At 34.5% G+C, this 13,339-nt stretch overlaps 2 protein-coding genes across 2 annotated transcripts; both read left to right on the top strand.

The window, feature by feature from the left end:
- The first annotated feature begins 768 nt into the window (after positions 1–768).
- LOC122605032 (GDSL esterase/lipase At5g14450-like) lies at positions 769–3,851 on the top strand. The gene is made up of 4 exons (XM_043777901.1): positions 769–1,169; positions 2,265–2,647; positions 3,103–3,376; positions 3,450–3,851. The coding sequence occupies exons 1-4, from the start codon at positions 908–910 to the stop codon at positions 3,698–3,700; spliced, it is 1,170 nt and encodes a 389-aa protein (XP_043633836.1). The 5' UTR covers positions 769–907; the 3' UTR covers positions 3,701–3,851.
- A 1,127-nt stretch (positions 3,852–4,978) lies between these two features.
- LOC122604762 lies at positions 4,979–9,258 on the top strand. The gene is made up of 13 exons (XM_043777630.1): positions 4,979–5,096; positions 5,577–5,735; positions 6,096–6,203; positions 6,573–6,656; positions 7,003–7,118; positions 7,223–7,324; positions 7,537–7,653; positions 7,753–7,809; positions 7,907–7,973; positions 8,228–8,281; positions 8,426–8,500; positions 8,812–8,847; positions 8,938–9,258. The coding sequence occupies exons 1-13, from the start codon at positions 4,992–4,994 to the stop codon at positions 9,055–9,057; spliced, it is 1,200 nt and encodes a 399-aa protein (XP_043633565.1). The 5' UTR covers positions 4,979–4,991; the 3' UTR covers positions 9,058–9,258.
- Positions 9,259–13,339: the final 4,081 nt, after the last annotated feature.

The following is a 13,339-nucleotide window of genomic DNA, read 5'->3' as shown; positions in this document are numbered from 1 at the left end:
GACATTATGAACTAATCAATTGGTTGGATTAATTGGGTGAAGTCCTTGTCTTTTGAGACAAATGTCATATTTTTTTTTAAAGTGAATTTCGTTGGAACCTTGTCGGGATTCGACAGCGGGAGGTCTAACATACGTTGTCTTAGTCGGCCCCATGCTAGAGAGTTTTCTCGAAGTAGAAATGTATATTTTAAATACCCGATTGGGAGAAAATTCCATACTAATCCTCTCGAAAGCACGATGATTAATAGCGGTAAAAACCTGCCCTTCAGACTAAAACCTGGATATACCCAAGTCAACTCCTCATAAAAGGACTTAATCCCTATGTCCTTCCGAAAGTTTGAACACGAAACCTCATGCAAGAAGGAATGATCTTCAACCATTGAGCTAAAGCTCAAGGAAAAGAGACAAATGTCAATGATTATATCTTCGTGTCCAGTAAAGTTGAAGATCTTTTTCTATCTTTCGTAAATTTTGAAAACAACTAACCTTTCTAATTTACTGTCGAAAAAGGTATTATTAGATATTACTTACTCTAATTTTGTATGGCGGTTCATCACTAGTCCTCCTATTCATAGTTAGGTGCTCGATTTTTTTTTTTTTTTTTTTGAGCGGCGGTTAGGTGCTCTTAGTCGATCTCATTAATAATTACTCGCGAGTCACTCATTCCAGACCCTTAAAATGGCATGTGCTTCGTTCTTGCCATGTCCTGCTATATATATAGAGTGTGTGTGACACTTTAATCACTTTACTCCCCTTTTATTCTCTGCATTTCTCACTTTAATCATCTGTAAATTGACTTCACAGTTTTTTGTTTTTTTTTTTTTGAACAGCTTGACTTCACAGTTCACACCACCTACTCTCATCTTCCCATATATAATAGTAATCCTGTAACTAAATTAAACTCACAATGGCTTCTGTTGTGAAACTTGTAGTGATGGGGTTGTTCATTTGTGGCGAGTTGGTAATGGCTGGTGAAGAAAAGACGAAAGGTAGTAGTACTTTACCAAAGCGTTGTAGTTATGCTGGACTTTACAACTTTGGTGACTCGAATTCGGACACTGGTGGTATCTCTGCAGCATTTGTCCCAGTTACGTCTCCCTATGGTATGACGTTTTTCAACAAGCCCGTTGGACGGCTAAGTGACGGCCGCCTTGTTTTCGACTTCCTTGGTACTATTAACATGTTTTGTTTTCTGTATGCATTCTAAAATAGATCACTTCCCTTTGATTTTTTTAAAGTTAATAAAAGCTTCATAGAGTATATAAGGGAACAGCGAATGGGGTGTTGTCTCACACCCAACTTGGGCTAAAAACCTCTCGCATCTTGATTGTTAAATAGTTTTTAAATAATGAATAAATAATTGGCCCCATGATGTTTACGGATTAAAAAATCAAAATGTTTCTTTCACTTTTTTCACACCTAACTGCGAGACAACCCCAACTTCATTTCTATTAATAGCAATTTTTTTTTTATTTTGAAAAGACAAATATTTTACAACACCTACCTTAGTAATCCTAAATACGCCTGTGTTAGGACCCTGGAGTTACCTCCTAAGAGGCAAAAATCTTTACCAAGTGAGCTAACCCCACAACCTATAGTTATAGTAACTAACAACTTTTCTTTTCTTTTTTTTGAAAGTTGCACATTATTCATAATGCCGTAGCACTTCCCACCATAACATGGTGAGAACCAACGCAACATTGGGTAGTCGGTTGTCTATACCGGATCCCGCTACATCCAAGGAAAAACCCACACGCATATGCGTACCTAGGCAACCCACAACATCCAGTTAACTGGCCTGGGTTTTAATAGGGGCCAAGAAATGCTCCTGGCAAGTCTCAAACCCCCACCTCTGGGGAAAACCTGGGTGCATTTAGCCACTGAGCTGGCCGTCATTTGCTAATAGTAACTAATAACTAGTATTTTGATATTATGCATAACATAAGTACAAAACTGTTAGTTCAACAAAAGTTATAGCTATAATGATTGCATTTTTCTTTGTGTTTTTGTGAAGTGGACAATTCTTTTAGAATAGTTGAATGGATAACTAGCAATAGACTTGTATCCAAACAATATCTTTCTATCATGTGTCATTGCAACTAATTGTTTGCCCGTTTGCATTCTATTTCCATGTAAAATATTATAATTTGATTGAATGGAAAAGAAAAAAAAAATTAGAAAAAATAAATAAATTATTTAGTACTCGTGTACATAATCACCTTAGTATAAATTTTACTCGTGTGTTTTTTGTTGTGTTCTTCAAGCCAACTACATCGGGCTACCATACGTGAGTGCATACCTGGACACTATCAACACAGACTATCGACACGGTGCCAATTTTGCAACAGGAGGATCAACAATTCGTAAGCAAAATGAATCCATATACCAGAATGGCATCAGTCCCTTCTCTCTTGATATCCAGACCATTCAGTTCACCCAATTTAAAGCTCGAATCATCAATCTATGGAGTTCAAGTCATCCAACTGCTGATAAAAGCCAGCTCCAAAGGCCTGGTGACTTCTCAAAAGCCCTTTTTACTTTGGATATTGGCCAAAATGACCTGTCTGTGGGGTTTCGAACACTTGATGAGAAACAACTACGTGCAGCGATACCTGACATTATCAGTGAATTCGCCCTTTCTGTTCAGGTAAAAACTTATGATCATACTTGGAGGTGGCAATGTGGATGGGTTGGATAACGGGCTACAACAGGTCTTTTAGTGTGTGTTGGTACAACACACTTTTTATTTTCTTCTTTTTTCTATCCTTTTATTGACACTTAATGTGTTAAATATGATTTTAAAAACTATATCACTAAAATAAAATCTATCTATTTGTAATGACAGAAAGTTAGAAGGTTATATGCATTCTGAATCTTATGATAGACCTTCAAGTTTCAACCCATTTGACTAGTGTCAGATACAGGCATGTAGCTAGTTTTATTTAAACATTTTGCTTACAAAGTGGACCCATGGGAGACAAACATAACTCAAGTAGCCTCATTCAGTCATTCATGAGTAGATGGGTCGAAATCGACTCTTCCAATCATACCGTCATTGTTATCTAAAATTGGAATTAACTAATGAAATGAGTATATTGGCAGCAACTGTATCAACAAGGGGCAAGGTGGTTTTGGATTCACAATACAGGACCAGTTGGGTGCTTGCCCGTGGCAACATTTTATCTTAGAAACCCAAAACCTGGTTATCTTGATCGCTATGGGTGCATCAGGTACCAGAATAACATGACAATGGAGTTCAACAACCAGCTAAAAGCTCAGGTTATCAAGCTTCGTTCACAACTATCTGATGCTGCCATAACATATGTTGATATCTACACAGCCAAGTACAAGCTGATCAGTAGGACAAAAGAATATGGTTAGTTTCATCAAACTGCTGTAATATGATGCTTGTTTTATGATGATTAATCTTGTTCTTTTTACTATGACAGGATTCAATGATCCGCATAAGGTATGTTGTGGGTACCATGAGAATGATGTCCATATCTTTTGCGGGAACACAGGAATTGTGAATGGGACAAAAGTTTTTGGTGATGCTTGTGCTAATCCTGCAGCGTATGTGAGCTGGGATGGAGTTCACATGACTGAGGCTGGGAATCAGTGGGTGGCTAATCACATACTAAATGGATCGTTATCAGACCCACCAATCCCAGCAACACACGCTTGTTATAGGCATCTATAATCCTAAGAAGCTAGAAATGTACTTTCTTTTGGACTGTGCTTTTGACATACTTGAGTCTTCCTAGTCCATGTAATCCATGTAAACCGCGCATTCCATATGAACCGGACCAAGTTTTCTTATTTCATGTGATATGTGTGGCTTTTTCTCAAAATGTCTAGGCAGAGATCAACATGGGTCACCCACACACAACTACACGAGCACATTAGGCCTCCACATGTATACTAATTGGACACGCAAAAACGGGTTTATTATTGTCTCATACCCAAGCTTAGGTATGAAACCTTTCACGTACCATTTTCTTTAACCATGAAATTCATGTGGGTCATGTGATTTAATTATTATACAACAAATACTCGTACTAAATAATTGATATGTGAGGAGTTTCATACCTAAGCTTGGGTATTGGACAACCTTAATCTAGTTATCAACCATATAACACAACATTCAAATAAATTTCGTCTGCTAATCTAAACAGAGGAGGTTTTCCTATGCAGCTAAACCTGGGTATCCCTTTGACCGTGTCCGAACCCATTATGTGGTCTGCCCAATAGATTTTCCTAGAGAGGTTCAAACCGAGACTTCTTGTGAGAGCACTAGAATGCCTGACTACCGTGCCATTCTATTGGTAACATAAAAAAATATATATCTTAATTTAGAATACGATATGAATCAGATAAATAGCCACTCCCTTGGCAAGAAATGTACAATGTTTGCTGGGCATGACGAAAAAAAAATAAAAATACTAAGGTACATATGCATTTGAACTCAGACCCAATTTTGTTTACAATTGAAATCAAGAATCTGCCCAAACATATCAATTTATGTGTTCCTTTTTTTCGTTAATTTCAATGCAAATTTGTAGGTAAAAGTTTATATTTATTCATCAATTACACGCTTTCATGTACTTAATAAATTGTTGATTTGATTTCCTTTGACACATAGTGAAACATATGAGACATAATAATTTGCCTGGAACAAAAAAAAAACACTTGCACTTTTTGTTGTTGATGCTTTTAGGCATATTAATCGGCATATAAACCTCAACGGATTTATGTGCCCGCATGCAGCATCATAAGCTCGGTTAATTAAGGAACGTTCTGAGGTAAACATCTTGGCATCAGAATATAGATCCAATATTTGATATAAAAGCAACGGTTACAGGTAGAACACATGTCTCATTACTAACTTTTAACTGTATGCATTGTTATGATACATTGATACAATACTTAATGTTATATTTTTCTTTCTGTTGTTCCTCAAGTTTTTGGATTTCATGGTTAGACCCAACGTTATGAGAAGATCGAATGAGACATTGAGATTAGTTGTAACAACGTATATTGGTGTTGTGCTTGGTTTCTTTTTAGGAGCGTCATTCCCAACACTTTCGCTGAATAAGGCATGCCTCTATTCTTTTGCTTTACTTCATGTTAAGCTGATTATTCTACACTCAGTTAATTTAAGCAGAGGTGGCAAAATAAGTGGGTCGGCCAGGTTGTGTTGTGTCAAAAAGGGGCGGGTCTAGTCTAGTTCAGGTTGGGTTGGGTTGACATGAAATGTTTTCTGTCAAAATTTTCCAAATTTTTAATGAGTAACTAGTGTTAACCTTAATATAAAGTTTATTGTTGTATAATAATCTGATATTTCGAAAAAAAGTTCAAAGGGGATTATTTCTTTAAGCTTACAAAAAGACACTTTTGGCGATGTTAACATGTTTGAGCCTACTGACCAGTTCCCTTTTCATCTAAGCATTTTGAGTTTACCCAACATAAACCAAATTAACTGATTCATAAGAAAAATGGGTCAAAATTGCCATTTCTACTTTTATAGGAAGAAATACAAGAGAAAATTGACAAGGTTTTCTGCTTCAATTATGCAGAAGACAAACCTGCAGTCTACTGTGCCTCTCTCCATCAATATTCATGACATAGAGGACAAGTACCCGGGACTCTCAACCCAAACAGCCTTAAATGTCTGGTCTTCTCTCCAGCGAAACGAAATCATATCATCACGTCTACCGAATGGTACAAAAGTGAAAGTACGTGTTGTCCCATATTGTTCATGTATATCTATATATGTATGAAGAAGGCCGAACTACCAAAAAGGTTTCCTTTTGGCTACTTATGGCGAAATTGTTGCACAAATATCCAGCTTGGTATCATAGTATATATTGCCTGCAAACACACACATACACACACACGCACACGTCCTTTTACTCTCAACGACCATATGTTTATGTAAAATTTTTCTTCTTAATGAGCTTCCATTTTTTTGATGGAAGAGTTCTAATCTATATTTCGATACATACTTTTTCCAATCTTGTCACGTTTCTTACAATATTTCATCAAGTTCTCTGCCATGGTCCTAGATGTTTATTATTCATTTTTTATACCTGCAGCAGATATGGGCTCCAACAAATCCCAGAGGAGCAGAAAGGCTACCTCCACGTCTAATTGCACCCGAGTCTGATTTATACCTCCGCAGATTATGGGGTACCCCTAGTGAGGTATCTGCTTCATTAAACTTTCCAAGTTCATCTAATGAAGGCTCAGCAAAAAGCTATCTTGAAGTTACCTTGATTATATTACAAATCTGAATATTGTTTGATTATATTGGCACCATTACTTGAAGTTATCTTGATCATATTGGCACCATTACTTAAAGTGATATACACATTAACCAAACCAGAATATTTGACTACAATGAAAGCCATCAGCAAAGAAGAGGGATCGTGAATTCTGTTGATTTCATTATCATCTTCTTGCATTTCCACTTTACCATGATATATTACTTTTGAATGGGCCTATTTCAATTAGGTTAAGATCCATTGATTTCATTTTTGATAAACATTTATTTGGTAGGGTGAAACTTGCAGGACTTGACTATGAAACCGAGGTACCTAGTAACCTTTGCTGTGGGTTATGAGCAGAAGGATAACATTGATAAAGCAATGAAAAAGGTTAGGTAATTGTCCTATGTACTTCCTCATTGCCCAGGTGACGTTAGAGGTGCCAATTTCGAGTCATTCAAAGGGTTGTGTCTTATCTCATACGGGTCAGATAAAAATTTATATAGGAAAGGAATGGGTCTAACGTGCTGAAAGTCACCTAGTGTTTGTATTTATTGAAAATTGTTTAGAAAATGGAAAAGTATTTAGGGTCAAACCAGCTCGACCCAGTCCATGCTGAATATGAACCTGACAAGTGTCCAACCTGTAATAAAAATGACCCTTACAGCCAGAACCTTTTTTGACCCGTTACCCATTCTGGCCCTACTAGACCCGTATCTAATTACAGTAATTTCAGTTCTCAGAAAACTTCACTCTTATGCTGTTTCACTATGACGGTCGAACAAGTGAGTGGAATGAATTTGAATGGTCAAAAAGGGCTATACATGTCAGTGCTCCCAAACAAAGTAAATGGTAAATCTTACTACATGGTTTCATAAGCCAAAAATTAATTTTTTGAGGCTTTATTATGCAAATGAATTCTTTACCTTACAGAAACCTCCTGAAAATTGTTGTAGGTGGTATGCTAAGCGTTTTCTACATCCCGACATTGTGGCACCCTATGACTACATATTTATCTGGGACGAGGATCTTGGATTAGATTACTTTGATGCTGAAAAGTAAATATCTGTGATCTCTTTTGGTTAGAGGCGGTATCTTGATCCATTTACTTATGAGTGTGTTGATTGGGGTCGTGTTTGAGTTTTGATCAGTATCAAAAGTCACTGTTCTAATTCAAGATAGAAACAACTTGTTCCGTCAATTTGCTATCTTTACTGGTAAACCAAATGAGAAAGAGCTATTTAAAACTCATGTAGACTATGTCTTTTAGGTACATGGAACTGATGAAGAGGCATGGATTAGAAATTTCTCAACCAGCTTTATTAGAAAAGAGTGGACAACTATCATGGCAAATGACCAGGAAACGAAATGATACTGAAGTGCACAAGTAAGGCATCCCAATTATCAACTGTGTAATAATTTCACTTGCTGTGAAATAATACCCTTAAGATTGACTTGAATATTGTTTTGTTAATTTACCTCATAGGTTAGCCAAGGAAAGAGAAGGCTGGTGTTCTAATCCACACTTGCCACCATGTGCAGCGTATGTTTAGCTTCATGTAATCTCAACAAATAAACTTAATATTCTTTTGTAGTTGCTAACTAACTGCTTAATGCTTACAATTGTTAATATTACACAGATTTGTTGAGATAATGGCCCCTGTATTCTCACGCAATGCATGGCGCTGTGTATGGAATATGATCCAGGTACAGTCTTTATAGTATGTCCTACAGTGTTTGGAATATGATCCAGTACAGTCTTTGCAAATTTGACCTTACTTATGAATGGATCGATTCGGGTTATTTTTATCTTTAATTGGTTGGAGGGGTCAAAACACACAAGTTTTGACCTCTTGTCCAAATCGCCCTACCTGACCCACCCAATCATGTTGCCACCTATACATGTCACCCCCCAGTACTTATCTTGTTTCCAGCATGAACATGATTTTTCTTGTGTGCAGAATGACTTAGTTCATGGATGGGGTCTCGATTTTGCCCTTAGGAGATGCGTACAGGTGAGACTTCGTATTCTTACCAATACTTCACTAATATAGTTGCACTTGGATTTGTGATTCAAAAAAGGAGCTTGGGTTTATCATCTTTGTTATTAGAATTCAAAATTTGTATCCATGTGTAATCAAGTTGATTGCTTGATACAGCCTGCTCATGAGAAGATAGGAGTTGTAGATGCTCAGCCGATAGTTCATCAAACACTTCCTTCACTTGGGAACCAGGTGTCTAGTTTTCTGAACCCGAAATACACTCCTTGACATGAACTGTTTAAAATGAGCTAGTTGGAAACAATTCAAGACATGTATTTTTCCGAACAAGTTGGGTAGCCTAAAACACTTTTTTGTCCCAAATTCTTAAATCTTTTGTGATCACAAAAACCATGACTATGAACAGTTCAATAAAAATTTCTGAACAAAATGATTTAGGATGCTATATGCATTAAAAACACACTTTGGTTGACCTTGAACCCATATCCACTTTCTTTTGGATAAGTTCTTAATATCCTCCAGTCACTTTTGTTACTTTTTCTCAGGGGATAGCAGCGAAGGGAAAGGCACCACGTGTAGCAGTATGTCTCAAACTCTCTTTTCATGAAGTGTAGTAAAACCTTAATAAGAGATTTAGTCTTACTTATGTATTCAGCTTATTTTCGCATCAGGTACGGGAAAGATGTAAAAAAGAATGGATGATGTTTCAAATACGGATGACGTTGGCAGAGAGAGCATATCACAAGATCAAGGCAATGGCATTCAATCAAACCAACTCTACAGACCAGTAAGGCAAAACACATTCAGAACAGCCTATAAACACCAAAGAAGACGGCCATTTGAATTTCCACCTACATGTAACAATAGCATGTAGATAAAATCTTCCTCATGTAAGTATAAAAGTATTTTTGGGAGAATTCGAATGGATCAATCTCCACTTTTCGATGTAACTAGATAACAGGCCCTCTTTTGAAAAGGGAAACATTAATAAAGGAGTGACTTGCATTTGTCAAGATGGCGAAACTTTGAAGCTCTCTTGCATAAGCATTATGTATCATGTCTCCCGTATCACTCGTTTCAAATCTTTCAAGTTCTTTTAACCGCTGAGTCTGAGTTTGCAAGTACAAGCATTGAGTTTAGCTTGTAGGAACAAGTCTATAACACTAGACAAAAAAGATGTTGGAATGGTCAACATAACTTTAGGAGTGATCAGTGAAAGAAGCTATTTAATGGCCAGGGTGGTCATAACACGACGAAATTCACAATTTTTATAAAACTTTATATTTTTAATATTATTTATAAGTATTTATTCAGTTTTAAGTTAATTGACAACTCATAATATAATTGAATTTCATAGTCTAATTTTAAGTAAAAATTAGTATTATGAAAAAAAATTTATTCAGTTTTAAAGATATGGTGATGTAGTTGAATTTTATGACTCTTGTAAGGTCTAACTCATGTTACATGTATTATGAACGTATTAACAATTTATGCTATCTATACTATCTTATTCGAATAGCCCACATGTTGAAAGTTACATGGCGAAAATGTTTAAACTATCCTTAATTACACTATCAGTCATTTATCTTTTAAAAGATCTCTATTAACATTTTATATCAATTACCTTTACATCAATTATTTACATCACTCGACGTCTCCTCTATCACCAACTGTCGTCCTTCACCACCACACCGTCGCAGCCATGAACACCGCCGCATTGCGCGGTTATCATGCTAGTATTATAAAAAATTAACACTTTATTTTTGGATGTGTTGAAAAAATGTAATATTTTCACTTAGCACCGTTTAAATATTTTCACCTACACTACACCCTTAACATTAATGATTAAATTACACTATCAATCATTTATCTTTTAAAATATCTTCATTAAACCTTTACATAAATTATCAAGACCACTTGACATCTCATCTACTACCAACAGTCATCTCCACCACCACGTCGTCGCCGTCATAACCACCATTGCATAGCACGAGTAACATGTTATTATAGTAAAACCATTTCATATGGAAGTGTATTATTTCATCATCTACACCATTTAAACATCTCATCTACTACCAACAGTCGTCTTCACCACTACATCGTCGCCGTCATAACTATCATTGCATAGCGTGAGTAACATGTTATTATAGTAAAACCATTTCATATGGAAGTGTATTATTTCATCATCCGTTAAATGCCAAGTTGGCTTTGAAACATCACTAAAATTTACATGTGAAATGTTGAGTTATTCACATTTTCTCCTTTTAGTTTTAATATTATGATTTTTTTAATATTAAAAACCGAAATATACTATTCTATAATCCATTATAAAACAAACTGGTCTCTCTACTTTAGAAAATTCTAACACTTTTTTCAAACCCCAAACTACCCTTAAATAAACCTAACAAATATATCTAAAATGGTTAATTTTTACACCTAATTAATTTGCGCATCAAATCATCGACGTATATTTAGAATGATAATCATGGTTAGATGCTTTATCGCTGCATCTCATGAAAGTTACTTAAACGACTTGTATTACCGTTACGGCATCTCACGCATTATAAACTATTGTCGTTGCAACGTGCGAGCACTCTTCTAGTTTTATTTATAGAGAATTAAATACATCTCCTTTATAAAGTTTTCAATAATAGGTTCTTTTTAGATGGTTTCCTTTTATTTAAAGAGCCAATTTCACTTGAATTATATGATCTTCTTTTACTTTTTACAACGAGATACGTTACCCGGGCGATGCCCCGGAAGACATTATATTTATTGTGTTCCGTACTATGTAAAAATTATTACATGTTTTTAGAAACATTATTTAGCTCAAAACCTGAGTTGATATTGATTTTTTAATGGGTAAGCAATTAGAAAAAATCGACGATATAATTTTATAACAGATTAATATATTATATAAATTCTAAAAGATAATAAGTATGAAAGTAGAATATTTAAAATAAAAAAACAAATTAATAATAAAAACATAACTGAAGCTAATTTCTTAAATCATTGAAAATAGAAAGTTAAAAAAAAATAATCCATATTAATAAAACATCAACTGAAATAACATTGAAACTAATAAGTATAACAATCAAAATTTTCGGAGATGGTTAGGTGTATATATCCAAAACATACACCCTATTGTTATGTGTATATATACTATGTAATAGTTCACTTGTACTAAAATGAGATAATTTTAAAAATGTTAAAAACTTAAAAAATAATAATATACAATTAAAATAAGTGATCTATTGTAAACAAATTGGAAACAATTTAAAATATCAAAACATAAATCGACGATATAATTTTATAACAGATTAATATATTATATAAATTCTAAAAGATAATAAGTATGAAAGTAGAATATTTAAAATAAAATAACAAATTAATAATAAAAACATAACTAAATCTAATTTCTTAAATCATTGAAAATAAAAAGTTAAAAGAAAAATCCATAATAATAAAACATCAACCGAAATAACATTGAAACTAATATGTATAACAATCAAATTTTTCGGAGATGGTTAGGTGTATATATCCAAAACATACACCCTATAGTTATGTGTATATATACTATGTATTAGTTCACTTGTACTAAGATGAGATAATTTTAAAAATGTTAAAAACTTAAAAAATAATAATATACAATTAAAATAAGTGATCTTTTGTAAACAAATTGGAAGCAATTTAAAATATCAAAACATAATTTGTCAAGCCCAAAATTAAAATATAAGATGGGTCAAAAAAAAAAATAAAGCGGCACACTAAGAAAATAAAAATGGGCCCAAAAAATAAAACGGCCCGTTACTATTCTTTACATGCATTCTGTAACTTTGTTTTTAATATATATATTAATATCTAAACTTTTAATCCATGTTTTACTCAAAAATAAATAAATAACGTTACCTATTCGCAATTTTATTTAAATATTTTGTCCTTTGTATTTTTAATGAGTAGTGATAATATCAGTTTCGATATATTTACGCGCCCCGTATCTCGACCAGCATTTTTGGTAATTTGACCAGCCAGATTTTGCAGCGACCCTCGCTGCAAAAACCCATGCCACGTCAGCCTTCCACTAAGCCGCTTTAAATGTTTGACCGACTGTTACTCGACTTATTGCAGCGACCCTCGCTGCAATAAGTTAACCCGGAGCACTTTTTAAAAACCGATCCACCCATCTATTCCATCATTTTCCTTCCTCCACCCTTCAATATCTAACATTTTCTTACACTTTTTCTTCCGATTTTGTTTAACAAAATTTAACAAATCCATCCACAAAAACACCTCCGGCTACTAACAATCCAGTCCCCTTAGTATAACAATCCGGGTATCACGAAGTGTCGGGATCATCACCCCCGCCAGCCACCACCGGGCAGTACCGCCAGCCGCCGCCGCCGTCCACCGCCACCGCAGTACCGCCAGTGTCAGGATTATCCTCCCCCAAATTCCGGCAGGTCGTCCTCCCCCAAATTTTCCGGCCATTTCAAATTCTGGTATGTATTTTATGCTTTTCCCAATATCAAAACCATTATTTTTTAGTATCTAGACCATTACTAGTTGTTGCAGCGACCCTTGCTGCAAAAAGTAAAAAATGCGGGCCTCCATGGTATGTTAGTATAGTTTTTGTATATATATTAGTTTTGTTAATTTGTTAGGATTATTAGTTGTTTATAGGATTTTAATAGGTTTGTTAGTATATTGGTATGTTATTATTAGTTTTGTTAGTTTTGTTAATTAGTTAGTTTTGTTAGAATATTGGTATGTTAGTATAGTTTTTGTATATTTATTAGTTTTGTTAGGATTATTAGTTGTTTATAGGATTTTAATAGGTTTGTTAGTATAGTTAGTTTGATTTGTTGATAATTTAGTGATTTGTTAGGAGCCACGAATTTGTTTTGTTAGTGATTTGTTAGAATATATATCATTAAATGCAAAATTACGTAGATTAAAATTTGTTAAAAAATTGATTAAAATAAATAGGCAAGATTATGTAAAAATTTTGATTAAATAAACTACTTAAGACGTAATAAAATTTAGTTCAACAAAAATATACATAAAAATTAATTA

Source organism: Erigeron canadensis, chromosome 6 (assembly GCF_010389155.1).
Source record: "Erigeron canadensis isolate Cc75 chromosome 6, C_canadensis_v1, whole genome shotgun sequence".
NCBI lineage: Eukaryota > Viridiplantae > Streptophyta > Magnoliopsida > Asterales > Asteraceae > Erigeron > Erigeron canadensis.
This window is presented reverse-complemented; position numbering and strand designations above follow the sequence as displayed.

What these genes read in the sequence shown, in the direction of transcription:
- LOC122605032 (XM_043777901.1), top strand. Translation starts at nt 908, where the DNA reads ATGGCTTCTGTTGTGAAACTTGTAGTGATGGGGTTGTTCATTTGTGGC. An exon ending in CCTTGTTTTCGACTTCCTTG is followed by an intron (nt 1,170 to 2,264) that starts GTACTATTAACA and finishes GTGTTCTTCAAG; the next exon opens with CCAACTACATCGGGCTACCA. An exon ending in AATTCGCCCTTTCTGTTCAG is followed by an intron (nt 2,648 to 3,102) that starts GTAAAAACTTAT and finishes GTATATTGGCAG; the next exon opens with CAACTGTATCAACAAGGGGC.
- LOC122604762 (XM_043777630.1), top strand. Translation starts at nt 4,992, where the DNA reads ATGAGAAGATCGAATGAGACATTGAGATTAGTTGTAACAACGTATATT. An exon ending in CAACACTTTCGCTGAATAAG is followed by an intron (nt 5,097 to 5,576) that starts GCATGCCTCTAT and finishes TCAATTATGCAG; the next exon opens with AAGACAAACCTGCAGTCTAC. An exon ending in CGAATGGTACAAAAGTGAAA is followed by an intron (nt 5,736 to 6,095) that starts GTACGTGTTGTC and finishes TTATACCTGCAG; the next exon opens with CAGATATGGGCTCCAACAAA.